The sequence below is a fragment of the Trachinotus anak genome, unplaced genomic scaffold (genome assembly GCF_046630095.1).
Source record: "Trachinotus anak isolate AG129_WGS33_773 ecotype Australia unplaced genomic scaffold, CSIRO_AGI_Tana_v1 ptg000002l, whole genome shotgun sequence".
Classification (NCBI taxonomy): Eukaryota; Metazoa; Chordata; class Actinopteri; order Carangiformes; family Carangidae; genus Trachinotus; species Trachinotus anak.
In genome coordinates, this window is record NW_027273853.1 from 15,498,369 (window position 1) to 15,519,395 (window position 21,027).

The 21,027-nt window shown below is 39.7% G+C and overlaps 3 protein-coding genes across 5 annotated transcripts; 1 reads left to right on the forward strand and 2 right to left on the reverse strand.

Moving 5' to 3' along the window:
- The first annotated feature begins 2,449 nt into the window (after positions 1-2,449).
- Positions 2,450-3,947, forward strand: lepa (leptin a). Its single transcript, XM_071500991.1, has 3 exons — positions 2,450-2,569; positions 3,195-3,384; positions 3,473-3,947. Exons 2-3 carry the CDS (start codon positions 3,235-3,237, stop codon positions 3,806-3,808), a joined length of 486 nt encoding a protein of 161 aa, XP_071357092.1. The 5' UTR covers positions 2,450-2,569; positions 3,195-3,234; the 3' UTR covers positions 3,809-3,947.
- A 611-nt stretch (positions 3,948-4,558) lies between these two features.
- Positions 4,559-13,022, reverse strand: rbm28 (RNA binding motif protein 28). Of its 2 annotated transcripts, none has more exons than XM_071500973.1 (20): positions 12,655-13,022; positions 12,211-12,357; positions 12,021-12,127; positions 11,801-11,876; positions 11,583-11,675; positions 11,383-11,454; positions 11,118-11,223; positions 10,787-11,031; positions 10,619-10,685; positions 10,368-10,477; positions 10,204-10,277; positions 9,928-10,063; positions 9,559-9,623; positions 9,269-9,427; positions 8,946-9,095; positions 8,768-8,842; positions 8,548-8,677; positions 8,069-8,207; positions 7,306-7,420; positions 4,559-5,202 (listed from the first exon to the last, which is right to left on the reverse strand). In XM_071500973.1, exons 1-20 carry the CDS (start codon positions 12,770-12,772, stop codon positions 5,062-5,064), a joined length of 2,325 nt encoding a protein of 774 aa, XP_071357074.1. In that variant the 5' UTR covers positions 12,773-13,022; the 3' UTR covers positions 4,559-5,061. The 2 variants fall into 2 exon arrangements, with proteins under 2 accessions (XP_071357074.1, XP_071357082.1); XM_071500981.1 differs by having other exon boundaries at positions 4,930-5,202; positions 8,548-8,674; positions 12,655-13,000.
- A 425-nt stretch (positions 13,023-13,447) lies between these two features.
- On the reverse strand, positions 13,448-18,150 carry LOC139634524 (transmembrane protein 53). 2 transcript variants are annotated; one of them, XM_071501011.1, is made up of 4 exons: positions 17,876-18,150; positions 17,061-17,327; positions 15,910-16,150; positions 13,448-15,756 (listed from the first exon to the last, which is right to left on the reverse strand). In XM_071501011.1, exons 2-4 carry the CDS (start codon positions 17,295-17,297, stop codon positions 15,395-15,397), a joined length of 840 nt encoding a protein of 279 aa, XP_071357112.1. In that variant the 5' UTR covers positions 17,298-17,327; positions 17,876-18,150; the 3' UTR covers positions 13,448-15,394. The 2 variants fall into 2 exon arrangements, with proteins under 2 accessions (XP_071357112.1, XP_071357104.1); XM_071501003.1 differs by having other exon boundaries at positions 15,910-16,156; positions 17,876-18,148.
- Positions 18,151-21,027: the final 2,877 nt, after the last annotated feature.

Sequence of the window (21,027 nt, forward strand, 5' to 3'; positions counted from 1 at the left end):
GCCTTGCAGCGTCCTTCTGTCAAACTCCACGATGTGGCTTCATGTCCTTCGGGGACGAAATCCGATTGATTCTCGGTGATCAAAGGGGAATCCAAACACAAAACTCTGGAGCTACTGTTTGTTTCAGCAGTGATTCATAACATAGCCACAAAAGAGTGTCTTTGCTGTTTGGAAGTAGCTTATGCATGGTGAGAACTGTTGGGTAAATTAACAGATCATAAACTAACAACTCTGTCTGGCGAAGAGGAAATAACTTTGACTCACCCTTTTTATTAGGGGTTTTGTTTTTACTTCGAAGAGGCATGAAAATTCTCTTGTGGTCAAATTGACAACGCCACAGATGCCACACAGATCCATCTAAAACATATAAATAAAGCATGATGCTGCTTATTTGCAAACATGATACACTGGATGCGTATTCCACTGTGGGGTGGTATTAAATGATAGACCTAGCCTAGTCAAGACTGACCACTACTATTAGCATTATCATAAAATGGTTCCTGTATACTGAGACGTCACATACTGGCAGACAAAATCCTGATTTAAAAATAGTTTTTATTCATCCCAGATGTCAGCTCTGTTGCTGGCAAGAGCTCCCTGTAGCACCAGAAGAACAACTCTTAAGAAACCTTTAACATTATTTGGAAACTGTCCATCCAATTTAATCAGTCTCTTCATTCCTTCATGTTTTTCTTTCATGAATAATCCACTATTCCCGTTGAAAATACAAGTGGGACATTGTCACCCATTTACTTTTCTTCCCAGAAATATGTCCTTCACTATGTTTTTTTCCGAACCATTTTCAGATCCTATCACATCTGTTTACTTTGCCCAAAGCGTGGCAATGACCATGTGTTAATCATTTTATGAGACCTCTGTATCTGTGTGTGCGTGTAAGCTGTCAGCATGTTGGATCATGTGCATGAGGTGATAAACAGTATGGAGGATTTACTGTAAATTACCTTGAGAGAAAACTGAAATTACCATTGTGGTCAAGTTTTGTTCATTGCAGACCCCTCCAACCCCTCCCCTCCAACATACACAGAATCTTGGCCTCGCTGACCTCTTTTTGCTTCAGAGAAACAGAAACTTGCTCTGCACAGCCACTCCCCTCCTTCTCCATGGAGCAACAACAGAAATCTGCTTCCAAAAATAGCCACTGTGCTTGAAAAATACATGGATGTCAAAACTCTTTTCCAATAAGAGCGGTGAATTAGAGCAATATGAAACTCAAACGACAGAGAAATGTGGCACACATTAGAAACATATGGCATCTATCTTATTACATGACAACGCTATTGTTCATTGACTGTAGACTATTTAGCGGAACCCTGACGTGTGATAACATCGCCAACAAACAAATATTTAATTCCTGCAATCCTGTGCAGTGCGAAAAAAAGTGTGAAAAATATAACCATTTTTGCTTAGCTCAGGACATTATGGCAGAAACACAACTGCTGCCTGAACAACTTTCAGAAGGTTATACTCCTAATCTGTCAAACTGGAAAAATCAATAACGATTTTGTAGGGTTAAATGTGCTAATGTTCAGACAAACACCCACTGAAGTCCATTCTGTATCTAGCTCAGATCTTAGACTGCATGAAAATATGACAAATATGTTTTTTTTTTTTTTTACACTCTTATTATTGCAACCTCTTATCAAATGTCACAGTATATGTGAATTATGTTGTGACTCAAATACTGTATGTGTATTGACAACTGATTGAACAAAAATGAAAAAAAAAGTTGTCGCTCTGTATTCCGAGAATAAACATAATATCGGTCAGGAGACATATTCTGGGACAATCTCTATATCTTTTTCATATCACTGCTGTATTTTCTTTTTTGTGGCGTTTTTTATTCTTTCTGTCTTTATATTCTGGCACTGCAACACACCAGGTGTGCTTGGACACACTCTGTTATGGTACATGCTAAACAAATACACATGCAACTGTTGGACCCTGGTGGCATTATGCAATGCTCAGAATAAGCAGTGAAGATGAGTACGTGTCAGAACAGGATATGACATATAAGGCATGGTGACTGGTCAGTCAAACTGCAGAGGTTTTCATTGGAGTCACATAGTTAGAAATATTAGTTATTCCTATCTGTAATGCATGTGTTGTGCAGTTCTGGATTTACCATGTCAACATGTAGTGCTTGTTGACATAGCACTTAACCCATACCGCTCCAGTGAAGTTATGTAGTTGCTACTGAGACTAAGACACGTTTAACTCTTTTCCAGCTATCTCTAAAGGGAAAAATCAGCAGCCTCCACAAATACTAATCTTGATGATATTGTTTGTCTACATTTTTGCCATGTGACCCAAATAGCATGTCACAGGATAGTTACCAAAAAAAAATTTACTGCATATTCAACTTGCCTCCTATCCCCTACAGTGCCACCAGGGGATTCAGGGGTATGAGATGGGGAGAGGTAAGTAAGGAGGAGGATGAGGGGGGAACTGGGGGGTCAGAGAGAGGTGAGTAAGAGATGAGTCAACAGCCCTCCACTATAAGATATCCTGATGGAGCCTAAGAGTGGCATACACGCAGACACCAGCGAAGGTAAGACCAACTCTCCTCCTCATCTCATTCACCACCTCTTGTACTCAGGCTTCGGCTCTTCCATCTTTGTTTCACTATCAGTGTTTACAGTTCACAGTTTCTTCATTTCAGTTTGTTCAACTTCAAACTTTTACGAGTTAAATACTCCTCTGGGATTTTTAAATGCTGTAAATAACGTCAGGTGTTGTTTTAAGAGAAATTCTTGTTTGTTATTGATTGTGTGTGTCATAGCTCCAGCTGAGGTTTTTATCAGCTTTAACCCTTCGGTCTGTTCTTTACACAGCCTGTAGCAGAGGTGTAAATGCCCGGGGAATGGAATAGTGGGTGTTGAGAAAGATAGCTTTAGCCAAAGTCAGTGATCTTTGTACCATTTACACAGCCAGAAATTGTGTCTCTATCACAAATATTTGCTGCCATAATCAAACATATTGTGTAAATTACTGGAAGGAAGCATGTTGATAAGTATAAACTGATGACTGATGGCTGATATGAACTCATTCCTGCTGTCTTAGTAAGATGACATAATGATGAAGCAGCAAGTGAAAGATAGAGATCTACAAACAGCATCAAAAGGCAGGATAACCTGCGTAATCTCTGATCATGTCCAATTCCATTTTCCTCCTAGGTATACTGTGCTCTTGTGAATTCTCTACATCTCGGGCAACATGGACTACACTCTGGCCCTCCTCTTATCTCTGCTGCAAGTTTTAAGTTTGTGCACAGCTGCTCCTCTGCCAGCAGAAGTAGTGAAGATGAAATCTAAAGTGAAATGGATGGCTGAACAGCTGGTTGTCAGGCTGGACAAAGACTTCCAGGTAATATTTGTAGTTCTGTTTATAATCACATTTGAAATGTTTACAGAAAGTAGAAGTGGACTTAATCATGTTCTCACACTCGCTGCAGGTCTATGCTGGCCACACTCTCAGTCCACCTGCTGATGATCTGGATGGACTGTCCTCCATAGTGACGGTCTTGGAGGGTTACAACAGTGTGATCTCTGACAGCTTTAACGGGGTCTCCCAGGTCAAGTTTGAAATCTCTTCTTTGACGGGTTACCTCAACCAGTGGAGGCAGGGGCACTGCAGTGAGCAGCGGCCAAAGCCTTCGGTGTCGGGGCCGCTGCAGTATCTACAGAGTCGAAAGGAGTTCATTCACACGGTGAGCATCGAAGCTCTCCTGAGAGTGAAAGAGTTCCTCAATCTGCTGCTGAAAAATCTGGATCATCTTGAGACTTGCTGATATACAGACATTAGGACCATTGGGACTAAGTTGTTGGCCTGATTGTCTGGACAAGTCTGCATCAGTGATGTCTGACTTGGTTTTTCCCCCTGGCCATGTTGAACTTTGGCGATATTTCTTTTTTTGAAGGACATTTATTCTTGAACATGCACTTATTTATATACATATGTATTTATTTATCTACTTTTTATAGATATGTATTTTGTAACAAATATCTTGTCTTTTCATCGGCATGTCTGCAGCAAAACTGATCTACAGCATACTTTGCACACAAAGGTAAATCAGCTGCTCATAGGTTTGTGTTGTGACTCCGCTGTTGGGTCAAAGAAAAAAAAATAAAAAAAATAATCACTAACACTAATTCAGTCCTGAAGTTGAATTTGCAGTGTAAGGAAACATCATAGTGAACAGTGATGTCATGCTTGGAAATTCCTGAAAACCAGAAGGAAACTTGCCAAGAATAACAGATGTGTTTGTATGAGAATTAGGACTGAACAGGAAGGATAAAGGGCAACTTTTTTTCAGTGCAATATATGCAGGTCTGCCAAAATAGCTATTTATATCAATTGATGTTTTGTATATTTTTGTACAGCTGATGGTTGTACAGTTTTTTTTATAACTATTTGGTTTAAAATATGAATAAATATTTAACAAAACAATTGTTTTGTCTATGCAAGTTTGTCAATGTTGTATGAGTGAATGAGTGAAAGATGAGATTGATCGGAATGAAGTGAAAAAACCAACACAGACCAGCTTGATATCAAATGTTATTTGGGGGTGTCCATCTCTAACTCCACTTGTATATTCAGAGTTGTGGAAAGTGTTAAAACTCCTGTTGAAAACTAGCATTAAAAAAAGTTAACATAATGGCAGCCATTATCATTAACTGACACATCTTTGAATCCTGCAACAAATAAGGATGTAATACAAAAATGTTAAGATTCGCAATAAAACACAAATTCAAGTGTTTTTGTGTATTGTCTTAAAAAGATACAGAAAATTTCTATCCATGTTTTCATGGTAAAAAACAAACATGAGCATGAATCACAGAAATGCAGGAACAGGTTTACAGAAGTGCCAATACAGTTTAACACATTGGCACCACAAACTGTACAATCTGACACAAAAGAACTATTGTATTTATTGTAAAACCTCAGGATGTTAAATATAGAGCCATCAAGACATAAGATTCCAGCACATTTTCTCTCTCATAGACACAATAATACAAATATACAGCACACATACACACAGTTTTAACTATCAAACCACTTGTTTCTTTTGATAGTCTTGTTACTGTCACCGTTACCCATCAGCTTCTTCTTGTACTGCTCCACCAGGCTGTCAAAGCGGTCCCCGTCCCTGCTCTTGAAATGTTTCTTTGCTGCTTTAACCTTCTGAAAGAAAAAAACAACAAAATAAAGACAGTTATGATGTGTGATCACGATGGTTAACACATTATATTATAGCCCCCAAGAGCGTAATCCTTCCCAATTTACAGAGTGACTGTTTTATGCTGACAGTGTACGGTGTGTACTGTCAGTACAAAACCCCCTATTCCCTGACTTCAGATCGTCTGTCTTCCTATGTACCAAACGTATGTATCAGTATTCACGGTCCTGGAACAGTTCGTATAAAGAAATCACACAGTAAATCAAGAAGAGTTTCCCTCCACGTTGCAGGCTTTTACCAGCACTATCTGTCAAAGCGTCATGACATCAAATTAAAGAATGTTACATTCCAACATGTTTTGTTATACATTCATTAGCTACCAGTGTGTAAAGTTAAAGGGCTGGCTCACCCAAAAAAAAGGGAAAAAAATTCTCACTTCACCACCAGTACTCTAACCTAGGTGCCAATCAAGTATGACAGAATGATCAGGGTGTAAACCACAACACAGTAGAACTTGCTACGAAGTAACACAAGTGCAATGGAGACACTGTTTCTAAACTATCGCAAAATTATCTTTAGTATTTCTGTGCTGAATTTTATTGTTATTAGCCGACATACAGCATGTGCCAATACCAATACATCAGCAATAACCACCATTTTGGCTGATAAATCTGCCTACTGCTACAAAGGTTCAATAACATACTGGATGAGCCACAGAGAAAAAAAACACTTATTGTTTCCCACTTATAGATTAGATATAGATATCTTAATTCATTCATTTCTTACAGTCCAAAACTCAAATTGTATTGCTTTTATTCAAAGTCAGCCCTGTGGTCTTACAGACATTTGGCTGTGTGCACATCTAATAATGTATAAAACAGAGAGAATCTATATTAAAGCATGAGTTAACATTTTACAGATCAAGTGTGCATGGTGAAATACCTGATTACTTTCAACCAGCTTCTATGACTTGCTACTTGTTTAATGTAATGTTCACTGCTGCCTTTCAGCCTACATTCTTCACAGTATTGTGGTAATCCCACTACTATTTCAGTTGGTGGCGCCAAAATAGAAACATTTTATATGGACTAAACAACTGGAAAACATGTATGAGCAGTCTTCAGTGAATCTGCTGCATCATTTTGTAATGCTTTAAAGCCTCCAATGAAAATCAAGTTTTGAACCTTGTGACATGTCCATGTGATGTTTTTATATAGTACAAGCAGTCAACAACATGGCTACTTATGTTCCACCTTGGAACTGCAGTGAACCAATGACAGCCTGATAAAAACGGATTCAGACAGCCAGGGATTCATACGTCATATAACTAAGGAACCAACCCTGTCAACTTTCGGGAGCATGGGGAGGGCAAAATAAACCAAAAACTTTGTCAGTACAGAGAGACAGTTTGCATTAACACAGTCACTAATACTGTGTCAGCCACTGCTTGTTACAAGCCAACAAACAACACAACCAATTAACTACATTAACCGTTCTGATACATCTTCTACTCACCAATTTTGGTGCACAATAAACTCCTCAAAAACTCTGGATCTGGGTCTGACTGAGGCTCAAATATGTGGCTGAGTCTCTCTGATCCTATTGATAGACATTGCTGTTTCACCTGTCAACCTAGCTCAAGCAGCAATGGTGGGCAGGGCATAAGGCCCGATCCAGATTTTTCAATGAGGAAGTAAGAGTAGATGTCCTCACAGCCCCAGTTTTTTGATTTTTTCACTTTCTATGTCGGAAAACCATGTTAAATAAAATGTTTATCATTGCGGAATATTTTTAAATAGTTTAAAACATGTCTGGAGAGGGACTTTAAATCCAGTTCATTTTTGTTGTTGTACTGTTAAATCTTTCAAAAACTGCCATACAGACTTTAAGCAGCAGCTTGGTTTAGGATTTGTATTTGGTTTTGGCATGTTTCCTTTGAAGTACGAGTCTACTCAACTGGTCTCAGCCTAAGGAGTTTCAAAATTAGTAATGACAAAGCCACAGTTTTTAATAGTTTCTAATAAATCTGTGCCTCAGCAGCTACTACTCAGCCATGTGAGAATGACCCCAGATTACAAATGAGCATGTACAACAGAGTATGTATAGACCTGATTTCTGGGCTGTGTGGGCTTCTCCATCTGTCGTCTTTGGCGCTCTCTACTGTTGGATGCAGGTCTTGGTTTCTTGGCTGGTGGAGCTTGCTGCTTTCCTTTATCACGCATTCTGCAAAAGAACAGTTCATAGTCTGTAACTTAGTCCTGATGCTGATACTGACTGTGTTGAGTCACAGTCAGTATTTTCATATGGGGTTTTTAGAGGCAATGTTTGCCTACTGTTTTACATGAACGGATAGAAGTGTTTTAAAGAGCTGTTTGTATCTGACAGCTCAAAACAGGTTACATCAAATACACAAGCTGGGATATGTGGATGTGTGGTAACTGGAGTGAAATGCACCTAGGTTCTGAGTTATCATTAACCAGGTCATACCAGTAATAAAATTCACTCCTTGGTGCTGATACTTAAACAGGTGAACTTGGGTTAAGGCAGACTGTCAAACACATCAGAGAAAAATTCACAAATATAATGTTGAAACAAATAACAAGTGTAGTATCAAGTTAAAAAATTATGAGAAGTGATCCAGCAGTGCTACATCATGTCCTCCCCCTGCTACCACACTTACTACTTGCGTTGATGTGACAGAAGAAGATTTCTCTCATGCCTTTTTTTTTTGCAACTGTTTGTCTAATTTCTATAAAATGATTCAAAATTGATTCACAAACTTTGCAGTCAAGATCTATCCGCTTAAGCAGTGACAGAGTGACAGGAAGAGTATTGTAGACAAGAGACTAGTAAAGGTAATAAGAACTGTACCTGATCTTGGGTCCCCGATGAGAAGGCAGAGGTAGAACCTTCTTTCGTTTCTTTCCATTCGCTAAATCTACATGCTCAACCTCAGGGTTGGTGTGGAAGCCGGAATAGTTTCTGTCTTTTTTCTGGTTTTGAGGAGGCGCTGATAAACACAGCAAAAAAGTGGACAGTGAGAAAATAAAACAAATAAGGATGTAAATGGTAACAGAAAAAATAAAAAGTTTGAAATACAGCAAGTTAAAGTGGTTTCTCCTCAGCACAAGTGTGCTGTCCTGTCACAGTGCAATGTTTTTTTCCATCATCACTTTTTACGTGGTTAACAGAAGCATCGGAAACAGCATGTTTGTATCACAGCAAGTCTTCTGCATCATTTATCATAAGCCATGATATCACTGATAGGGATGTGTCCAGAAGAACAGCAACCCATTTGAGCCTGTCTGCATTAAAACATCAAGTCCAACTGCCGAACAATATTTTCATACCTCTATCCTTTCCTGTCAGCTCTGATGAGGACTGTGCCGTTCTTTCACCTTTCCTAGGTCCTTGTCTGTCTCCAGCTGCCTGAGGCTGAGGTTTTACTCCTCTTTTCAGAGGACAATTTTGGGAGAACTGCTGAAAAAACATTCACATAGGATTACTTTCCATTTAGAAATTCAGAAGAATTCTCAGCTGCAACTATCACACAAATTGATAGAAACACACCTTGTTTTTCTGTTGTCGCATTTCTTTTATTTTCAGTTTCCTTGAATCCTCCAGGGAGAACTCAACAATAGGTCTCTGCAGGATGACACAACATTAGACCAGGAAAGGAAATAAAAAGCTGATTTTAAACACACTGTTAGTGTTTTCAGCTCTAAAGCACTCTGATGCAAAAATTTACCTTGTGTGACCCAAAGATATCAGGGTTATTGTTGAGGTAACGAAGTGTGCTGAGAGCATGTTCATGGTCCTGGAACTGGACAAAGCCGTAGCCTAATGACTGTCCCATCATCTGACCCTTCTGTGGCTTCTTGTCATACATCACTCGACACTTAAAGGAGAAACGGGAGGTACATGCACAGACAGCATAAATACGGTGACAACAATACCCCCGACTGGGCACTCAACACAACACATAAATACCACTCCAAGAAAACTATTTCCAGTAATGTTTTACAAAGCTGCAACAAAAAAATTATCCCTTCAGCTCCTCTCCCTTCTCACCTCTGTGATGCGGACTCCTTTGCTGCCCTTAATGGCTTGAAGGCAGAGTGCTTTGAGTTTTTTATTGTCCACCGACTTGGGCAGGTTATGGACACACAGGCGAGTCTTTGACACAAACACATTTAAGTCCCGAAGCTTGGTCCTCTTTATTTCTTCAAACTAAGGGAATTAGACAACACCAAATACATGAGTTGATTCAGGTGTAGTTTGAGACTTGTCTAGATGTAAAATCAACTTCCCCATCTCTGATAATCACGCTTTAAATTCATGTTGATGAAAAATGCACTCACTCTGGTTCTTTTGATCATGTCTGCTTCAGGCACACCCTCTGCAGCTTTGGTTCCAGCACGGATCACTGGGCATTGAAGGCAGGAGAGAATAACAAACAGCATAAGAGCTAGAACTGATCTAGAATCAATTCATCAAAAGAGAGTGACAACTAACCATATTCTAATATTTTAACAGGGACCTCACAAGTCAGACATGGCTTTCTTCCCATTGCATCTCACATGGATACCTGGGTTCACAGTTTTCATATGGAATGCCAGGAATTACATCAAATCTACATGAAGCAGTACCCTCAAATCAAATATGTCTGTGAGATTAAAGGGTCACAAGTAAAGATGAGTAAGAAATGGGCATGAAATAGGTTTACTCACATCCCTCTCTGGCCAGGTAAAGGTTCCTCGAGCCCGTTTCCACTTTCACCTTACTGACCTTCAGCTTGGCAGCATCTTCTCTGCTCACTGCTGCCACAATCATTAGCTTTCTGCCATCTACACGGATGCCGCCATTCTGCGTCAAACAACCCAGTGTTAAAACAAGATATCGACTCACCGCACAAAACACAAAAAACTGATGATATCATTGCATAAAAAGGGCAGAATACATATGGTTTGTTGTTCAGTATTCATGTACATGAGACTGCAGATTACCTCTGCTTCATCTTGTGCTGCAGCTATGCATCTGTCTGCAGCCTCTTTAGTCTTAAACTGAGCAAATGCACAACCTGTCGAAACAACAAACCAAAAATGAGTCAATCAGCCTGTTTTCTAAAACAAGAGGGAGAGAGTGTTTTACTCAGGCACTGCTGACTGACCCTTTGAATGTTCTGTGTCTGGGTGGAGAACAATCTTTATGTAGTTGAGCTCCCCGTACTGCAGGAGAACTTCCTCAAGACCCTCTTCCTCTGTGTCAAAGGACAGGTTCCTAATTCAGCCAAGAGTAAGATGATCAAAAGTGGTGATAACATAACAAGGATGAAACAATTTCTTCTTTAAATTGAGAAATGAGGCCAATTGGAATAAACGAAAGCAGGTTCAAAGTTAAGTCGGGAGAAGAATCGCCAACCTGATGAAAATTGTTCTGCCTTCTTTCACATCTGAAGGGAGGAGTTTCTTTGAGGTTTTCTTTTGAGCTACAGTAAAAAACAGCAGACAAGCCAGATCAAAACAGGATTCTTATGAAAGAAGGTATTCACATTACATGCAATATGAAAAACACGCTGAGAATTTATACCTGTTTCTCCTTCTTCTTCGTCCTCATCTTCCTCTTCATCCAGACTCTCATCTTGATCCTCATTTGAATCAAGGTTACTCTCATTATCATCGTCGTCGTCGTCGTCATCATCATCTTCTCCCTCCTGGGACACATCATCATCATCCTCCTCATCACTGTCTTGTTCCTTGCTATCATCTTCATCATCTGATTGGGTTTCATCCAGCTGCTGCACAGCTGGTTTCGACTTGACTCTGTGGAAAGGTCTGACACAAAATTTACCAGTGACGTTAACCAGTCTTTAACACCTTGTGGTATATCAACAGAAGTATACAAATATCTGGGTTCACACTTTTTCTTTGCAGGTGCCGCTTGGCTTTTATCTTTATCATCATCATCTTCGGTGTCACTTCCTGAGTCTGACTGTTTTCCAGCTGCTCCCTCTGTATTCCTATTTCCTGTGGAGATAAACAAAATATTGTTAATGATTACTATCTTTACTTTGATGGTGACATATCTTCTGATGACTACAAGGACACACAAAGTGTTCTCTTTTTATTTCTAATGTGTTGTAGATATTAAGGCAGACATAGTTGTTTATTCTTGCAAAAAATTACCTGCAGTTGGGGATTGCTGTGTGGCAAGAAATTTTTCCCTTGGTACAGACCAGTCAACGGCTACCTGTCGACCTGTTAAAACACGTTTAAATATGCAGTCACACTATCCAAGCTAAATAAAAGTTTCTCACTCAAAGTGGGATGGCAACAACAAATTGTGTGTCTCACACAACAGTAACAAAAGTGCCTCGGTCACTCACCTTTTATCTCCTTCAGGTTCATAGCTTTAATTGCTCTTGCTGCCTCAGGCACAGTTTTAAGTGTGACGAATGCAAATCCTCGCATCTTCCCATCTATACAAAAAAAACAACAACAAAAAAACGGTCAGAATAAATACAGGGAGGACATTACCCAACAGTCACATGACTATTTAAGATGTTGCTTGGCATGACTGTAAAAATAAAAAGCATTTTTTTACCAGGTTTCAGGGGAATTTTGGCCTCAACAACTGTTCCAAACTTGGCAAATACCTCCTTCAGGTCAACTTCTGAACACTATAACACAAGACATTTATCACCCTACAGGTCAAGCAACAAGTGTCTTCAGTGTTCTCAGCAAATAACTATGAATTACAGGGAATGGATCACAGTGTGCTTGCCAGTTCTTGAGTTGCTTAAGAATCTTGTAGCGCACTGTACCTTAAAACTGAGGTTCCTTATGATGAGTTTTGCTCTCTGTGGATTTTTCCTGAAGCCCTGAGATTTATGCTCATTCTCTTTTGGTGCTGCAGTCGGCTCTTCAGGTGCTGAATGAAAGACAAGGGCAAGGTTGTCAAGTAGCCATACTCCCAGACAGCTGCAAGTTTTGGAGACATGTCTTCATACACACCTGTTTTCTTTTTGTCTCTTATTTTTTTCTTCGCTACTGACAGAAAAAGCCTCTGTCCATCGTAGTCTTTGACTTCTTTCAAGGCTCGCTGTGCATCTTCCTCCATGGAATATGTGACATAGCCAAATCCCCGACATGTTTCTGTGCCTGGTTTACAAATGAGAATAAGTTATTTATGTTGTCATTTGTGTTGTAATTGCCCTGCTTCTATTCAATAAGGTTTAGGCATTTACAGGTTCTAGTGGCAGTCTAATTGACATATTTCCACTTAGCTTCAGCTGGGAAAACTCTCTAAAACATCTGCATTTGTAACACATTCATTCATTTTGCAACTTACCAGTAGGAGACTTTGGTTTAAGTGCTAACTAGCACATCTGCTTAATACGTGCAAGAATATCAAGTAAGGTGTACCTAAAGTCCCCGAATAAATGACAGTGACATTACCTTTCTCTCTGACCACGAAGCACTGCTTTATCGGACCAATTTCAGAGAATATTTCCTCAAGACGCTGATTCGAGGCTGTGGCTGGTAGAGACCGAACGAATATGGTTTGAGCTGGCATGGCTCTGTGATGCTAAGCTAACGTTAGCACGATAATGTTCGCCTGTCTGGCGCGGTAATAACTCACAAGCTATTGTCTAGTTTGTTAACAAGCCAGCATTGGAAGTTAATATCAAACTATTCGATATTAAACGAGTTTGCGGGATGAATCCGTGTCACAGCTTAAATTGCACGCAAACTAGCAGTCGCATGTTTACATGTGTGAGCAGACATCTTAGAAAACTAACGGAAGTTGTCACTTCTCGCGTTAACCAGCAGAAATGTGCTCAGCGGCGCCGCCTGCGGCCCCGGAGGTGTCGGCGTTAACGTTATCAAAATGTTGTCATGTAATCAGAAAACATAAATAAATATATAAAATTCAGTCAATTAAGAAAAAAGGAAAGAAAAAAAAACATAATCTCAAATATGTACTGAATATATACTTACACTTGTTGTTGAATTGTGACCAGGCAGCTGGCATGAATGAAGTCCTACATTGTTCTTTGTCACAGCTGGGCTTAAATTTACTTACTAGACTAGACAAGACATGCTATTCCAGTTTCTCTTCAGTCTATTTTTTCCCCATCAGCAACAGCCTGTTACAGTCACCATGAACGACCTTTGTATATGCATCTTCAAGGTGGAAATTATAGGGCACTATAATTAGTCTTATAAAAAAACATCATCAACCTCAAAAAATTGTTCCCACATTTATTTTCAAACCACACAAAAGGCACAATTAATATGTTAATAAAAACTTGTTTGAAATATAATTGCACAATACAAGAAATATCTGAAATGTTCAAGTTATGAAACACAAAGCTTTCCGATATCAGCCACTGTTTCATGTTCAAAAAATCACCTTCAACATGTTTAGAGGTCAACTGGTGTAGTGTAACAGTCACAGACAGGGCTCATATTAACAGAAAAAGTGAAGACAGGTAAAGTCTGACAGCTTTGGTAAACAGCCATATAACTGATGGGTACCACAGGTAGTGGGTGTATAATGTGACTTGCTCAGTAAAGAAATTCTGAAAAAGGTCTCTGGAGACATCTCTGTTTGAAGAAGCCGTATGAACTGGAAATGTGTCAGGGTTATCATAGGGTTTTTGCTTGTCAACAAACACCTACGCTGCGGAACTCCTTGTGGAGGAAGAGGTATTCTTCAAGGCACTGGCTGACCATTGAAACAATCAGTGGTCCCATACAGATTTTTTGTTTGAATATAAAGGGTCGTGTGTTGTGTGTTGTAGAAAACCGAGCATGCACAATGGCTCATTTTAGATTTCACAAAAATGAGCTTTATATTGCACTAAAAATCTCCTTCTCGGCTACATGTGTATACACAAAATCTTCCCAAGATGTTCGGGTCGTTGACAGATAACTGGGATGTGGAGATGCTTCTTTGAATGTGTGACAGGAAAAGACTGGATGATTTCACAAGTAACAGGTTTCGTTTCCCTCTGTTCACTGTCACAGTGCCAACGTGAGAAATGTAAATCTACAGCGTAAATATTCAACTTATTCAAAGCAATTCAGTATGTTTACTTCCTGACACGAGAGTACAATAAACCACCTGTAAACAGAATGAAGAGTAAAGAAGCAAGCGTCAGACAATCTTAAAACAGATACTTTGTTGAAGAGTTTGCCCTGAACGTCCTAACATCTTTGTCCCTAAGCAGTGATTGCTATGGTGGCATTTGGAACACTCTTTTTTTTTAGTCTCTATTTATCAGGTCAATAAATGATAAGCTTTAAAAAGCTTCGAGCTATATTCACATTAATTACTTCTCTGCTTGTTTTTCTTCTGTGTATCCTAAACTACCGCTGCTGGTGCCAGAAAACAAAAGTACAGTACTTCCTGTGTGCCACAGAATTTCCATAGAAAGACACACCTACAGTAATAGCAAATGTACAATCCTTCATAAACGAGGTCTACTGTGTTGGCTGTATTAATCAGGAATCAAGAGCACCAAGATTTACATTTGGTACTATTTTTTTTGCAAAAAAGATCTCAGTACGAACTAAAGCTTAGTAATTTTCACCATGGGCAATACAGGTTTAGACTGGAGTGCATTGATGCTGGTGCCTTCCAGCATCTGTATTCTCAGTCCAAAACAAGCATGGCGCATTTAGATATTAAATGAAGTGTATTTGATCACAGGAGCTGTTTATGTCACTTAAAGCGGTCACTGGATGACTGTGCTGGCGAAGTTTGCTGAGCTCACACAGACTGCTAAATATCTGGGTCTGTGCAGTCACATATGACATTTTGACTCAAAATTAAATAATTTCATCTGAAACTGATAACTGATAAGTTCTGTTAAGAATTTGCCTTTATGATGGTAAGGTAACAATGTGTGATTTAAGAGTATCGTTTACACGGACGTAGCGCTGCAATTGTTTTACTTTTTTTGTGAGCTGAAACTGCAGTCTCACCTTTTATGCTTAATGAGGAATAAATTCTTTTTTTTTTTCCCATCAGTTTGTCAGACTTGAATTAATATGAAGAGAATTGTGAACTGACTGTATCGTTAATTAATGTATTTTCAGCAACACACCATAAGCTAACAAACATTTTAGGTTAAACACAAACAAGAAGAAAAGTCAACCCAATGCCACATTAGGTTGTAATTAAACCATCTTACATTTTGGCCTTCAATGGAGAGATGTTAAGTGAATGCAGGAACAAGTCTAGGGTGGCCAGATACTCTTGTGGGTGCGTCTTTAGGTGACCTGCATGTATTGAATTCTCCCACTTCTTCGCTGTGATGTTTATCCCAGACTTCCGCCAGTAATCAATCAAATCCTCCAGAGTTCGTGCGTCGCTTAGCGCATCATTCTCGCAAAAGAAGAACAGTGCAGGAGCGGGGATGGGAGTGTTCCAAAACACATCGATGCTCGTGTTGAAGTAGTCCACTGTCTGGTGTTTGAACATGTCAAAGTATAGCATGCTTACATTTTTGACCAGTGTCTCAAAACGAGGAAATACAGTCTTACCTAGACCTGGGCAGAAAGGAGAAAACCACACTTCATTCATTTGCACTGAAACAAGCATTCACTCCAATTCATACATGTATCATCTGTATGTGTGATTGTGCATAATGGAAACTAATGAGAAGAAATGGATGGATTAAATTATGTTAGTACTGAACTAACCTATGGCCATCTTCTCCAGAGAGCCCACCACCAAGCTATCGAAGACTTGGCCTTTGATCCTCTTTGTGAGCGACTGATATTTCTGTGTGTCCTGGGACACGTGTACCAGCAGTTGACTAAATGTGTAGCCGCCGATAGAAAAGGCATGGACAAGTAGTGGGCGGGATGCGAAGCGATCACTCTGGAGCAACTCCAGCAAACTCTTTCCATGATCCAGACCCCAGCGAGGCCACAGGAACTCCTGCACCTTGTGTGCAGAAATTTTCCATTAGTGAAACCAATCACAATGAAATCACATCAATAATTATTCACTGTACAGTGTCTTATGTGTCTAAGTCTTCATACATTTATATATTGTGATTACTAAAGTACACTAAGGTAAATGTTTCAAGCCTTGAAACCTGCATTGTTTACATACATGCTTACCAGCTTGTACTCTTCTTCTTCCCTGCCTTTCATGGTGCATTGTTAAATATGTCAGTACTTTACTGCAGCTTTAGGTCAGTTTAATGCTGACCACACTAAATGACCACAGTGTAACACCAGACTGTACTGAGTCCTTCACTGCAACCACACAACACACAAAATTGCCTGCAATAGCTGCTATTTCAGCCACAGTTCTGAATTGTTCAGGCTCGCCCTCAACTGCCATACAGCCATACAACCTCCACAACACATAATCTTTGAAATCAGCCTTTGCACCACTGACGGTGGCATATGTCTTGTTTGTTGTTGTAAATGTGTGCATGTGGGTTGTTTCAGGTCAGAGGTGTGTTCACAGTGATGTGGGATATGGATCACTCCTAAACATAAGTGTGAACTGTCACAACAAGGTCAAGGTCACCATGCACTTGGTGAGGTTAACAATTAACTCTTGTCTTGATTACACACTATTTTCGTTCAGAAACCACAGTCCACTACACCTACAGGGGCATAGCTAACGCAAAAAGCTAACTATGTGAAGGGGAAACCACATGCTGTTAAAACTTCATCATAAATCATAACACAGCTGAGTCAATCATCATGAGGTCATCTTCATTTTAACATATAACAATGATTTGTGGTTGTGATGCCAAGAACTGATTACGTTTACTGTCAACTTAATGTGCTTTTTTTTTTTTTTTTTGGTGACTGTTTTCTATTGTCCTTACCCCACTCTCCACTACAAGCACATCGAGGCCGGTGCGGAAGTAGATTTCACAATACTTGGCCACAGCTTGGGGACGCGATCCCAACCACGGCAGCATCAGCATAAGGGGTTTAGGGTCTTCAGAGGCTTTGGTCTGACATCCCGAGGCTGGAGGTGCTATTTCATTCACGTAGAAAGTGATATTCTTACTGAGGCGGTGGGCTGTGATCCCTCTGCTCAGGGCTGTCCTAGCCAACATAGTTGCTGCTATCCGGCGGATTAAAGATGACTAGAGTGTTTGCAGGAAAAAGGGAAACAAGGGGGGAGGAATGAATGAATGATGATAATAATAATAATAATAATAATAATACAAAAACAACAGACGTAAAAATGACAACGTGAAAGCGAGCAGCAAGTTTGTGTTCATGCTGCCATGTGGCGCTGTGTCAACATCATACTGGAGTATTAGCCGTAAATGTTTGTGACCAGGCGTTACCAAGCTAATAATAGCTTTAGCAATGTGAGCACACATGTTAGGTTTATTTTGGCGTGTGTGTTTACAATTTCAAGTTAGCTCACAGATTTGATTTCATAAACCCCACATTGAACATACATCAATCACAGTTAGGTAATCTGAATAACTGTATCTGTCCTACTTTTTAAGAAGGACCACACCGTGCTCTTAGATGATCACACACAGTGCGAACATATCGCTAACGTAGTAAAAACGCCGTAGGGAATCCAACTCTATGTTATGTAAACTTTAAAACAGTTCGTAACTTTACCATTAAATCTTAACCCCCTTACTTGATTATGCCCGCTGGCCAAGTTACTAACCTGGTTTCGGTTTTGTGATGCTAACACATTGTAGCCAGTAGTGTACGGTTAGCTAGTTGGAAACAAGTCCTCTTTCCTCTGCAGGGATGGTCGTTGTGAAACTTATTAATAAAGACATGAATGTATCATGGATGTATTATAAGACCATGGAGCGTATCCGCTCTTGCATTTCTTCTTCATTGGTGTTTTCGCCTCTGTTGCATCTCAGGCGAACTGCTGCCCTCCTTCGGGAAACAGTCCCATCTATCTATCTGTCTGTGAGTGAAAAGCTGTCTTTTCTTGACTATTACAAATCATGGTGATTTAGGGATTCATATAATGTGTCTGATGTGCTAATAGAGAATTTATTATAGGTCCAGTAGTTTTTGGTGTCATGATTCTAGAAGATTTTTAGAAGTAGATATTAAAATATTTATAATTAATGCTGATATTTATGTTGTGCACATTCGTTTCCTAAATAATTTAGATTTTTTTATTTTATTTTATTTCATGGAAGTCTGTATTAATGTTATTGTACTTTTTTTGGTATGGTATGGAATTGTAGTGTATCATATACAGACCAACATTAAAAGTGTCATATTAATTGTTTGTAACATAGTCAATACTAATTTGCTTTGAACTCGCTCACTCATGCAAAAAGCACACAGGTTTGATTTGAGTGTGGCATCAGCCTTATCTCCCCAGTAGCCTATTTATTTGAATTTTCTCCCTCCACATAATATCCAGTGACATACAAGTAAATTTCCAATGGTGGTGAAACAAACACATTAAAAAAATGGATACATTTAAGGATAAAATTTACAAAGAATCAAAGATTTGTCTCTAAATGTGGAACAAAGACTTAGATTGTCACCACATTGCCAAATCAGCCAGACCTGAAACATCAGGGATAAAATTTTATAACAATTTGTTCACCATGAACAACTAACATTTAAGATGATAACTATGAATTCCTTTGTTGGACATTTTATGATCATGCTTGCACACACATGTTTAGGATACAGAAACATACAGAAACTATATATTTTAAAAACTTTGTCTTATGTACACCCATTGTCCTAACCAGGGCCATCTCTTGCTTTTATCCTCCTCTTTGCTTGAGCAGCTTTGTTTCTGTGTCTTGTCCTGATTGTCCACATTCCCAGCTGGACCCCAGTCCCTGCTGACTTTGTCTTGTTGGAGGATGACTTGTCTAAACAGAAACCAGTTGACCAATGAGCTAGTATAGCAAGTGTGAGGCGGCAATAATTTGGCCATGTCCCTCACTGAGCTCATATGTTTGGCCTGTCATTGTCCCTTTGCAGCCCCTTTAGTTACGGCTGGGTTGGTGCTTTCCTGTATCCTCATCAGACAGCAGGTTATTCACACCCCTCGGGAAGTGAATAAGTCTTCACCACTGACTGACTGCCTAAATGGTCTGAAATTGCCTTTGCTGTCTTATAGTCCGTGCTTATGTGATATCTGAATCTCATTGTTACAAGCAAAGTTTTTTATCCTGCAGGCAGAAGCCTGTGCAGAGGCAAGATAAAATTTAGGAGACAGTTGGTAAACTGCTCTCTTCATTATTGGCTGTGGTATATAATGTCGCAGCCCACACTATTCTTGGCATGCAGAATGAGTGTGTATGTCTTTATCTCTCGTTTTGTGCAAAATATGTGTTTGGCAGGTTTGTTTGGGATGCAGTTTGATCCCTATTTATGTAATTTCTTTTGGATGGAGGAAAAATCAATGTGCATCTGGCAGAGTGCCCCAACAACAATAATCCTGGAGTGAAAATTCCTGTGCTCTGCTAATTCAACAGTGGTCAGTGGAGAGTTTAAAACAGGACTTTTCAGATCCTTACATCAACCAGGCAGAAAAAGAATACAATGCGTGACTGTGCTTTAAACTCTCTGGCTCTAAATGCATCCAAAGGTATGTAGATCAGTGTCTATTTTGGAACCATCCTTGGGAATTGAATTAGGCCATGAGGCTACTAGATTTCTCCCATTGGGTAAAAACAGAACACATGAACAAGTCTGATAACATTGGAGGGAGGAAAGTAAAGAAAGCTATCGTAACATGGCATCATCAGAGAGAGAACACTCATGGCTCTTGCCACAATAATTGATAGGCCAGCAAGGTCACAGTTTAACAATTCTTTGCTAAAAAGCACATGAGCTAAGTTCAGAGGAGGTGCTATGTACACACAGAAGTAACCACTATCATGCATTATGCATGCATGCTATAGAAAGAGAATATTCTGCTTCATCCATTGCTGTGACGTGTTTTAAACAGAGCTGCTGATGTGAGGGCTACTTTACGAGGAAGGGCACAGCATCAGTTGTAAATTACACTAAATGGCATGTATTGATCTGTAGCATTGGTTAGTTCAGTGCCTGCCTGTTGGTTGATGAGCCTTTCTATGCCCCTACAACATATTTTTCTCTTCTCTTCTCTTCTCTTCTCTTCTCTTCTCTTCTCTTCTCTTCTCTTCTCTTCTCTTCTCTTCTCTTCTCTTCTCTTCTCTTTATATACTGTAGGCTCCATCATACACAAGAGTGTATGTTGGCAAGAGAGACAGTAGTACAGTTCCTATGCCACTATAAAAGAGATGATACCCAATGTGGTGCGGACGATGCCTCAGAATTGGGAGAATGGGACTGTGCAAACAGTCAAACTCACTGTCAGATCAGTGCAGCGGCAAAGTGTGGGACAGCGGGGGTTGTCAAGAGGAGGTGGGGTCTGTCCCATGTGTCGACTGTCTGATGAAGAGAAGAGGGGCACAGCACAGTGAGTATGAAAGGACACAGAGTGCTACGCAGAGAGAGACTGCAGGCATGCAGCAACACAGAGCGGCATATATGTTTAAAGAGGCTGCAGCAGAGTGGGCTGTTGATGAGGTAAGAATGCTGAAACGAGACTGGCTATGGGAAAAAGAGCAGTTGTGTCTTTAATGTCTCTTCGTGTGCTGTCATCATGAATGCAGCTCTATCACTCACGCTAATGTTTGTGCTGTGTGTATGTAACATGACTTTATAGGGTAAAGGGTATTCATGTGTGTATTCAAGTGTTACAGTATTACACTATACAGTACAGTATTTATACAGTATTTGTATTTTAGTACTCCTCATGCAGAGGCTAAGGCTATTTATTGCAGATATCCAAGCAAT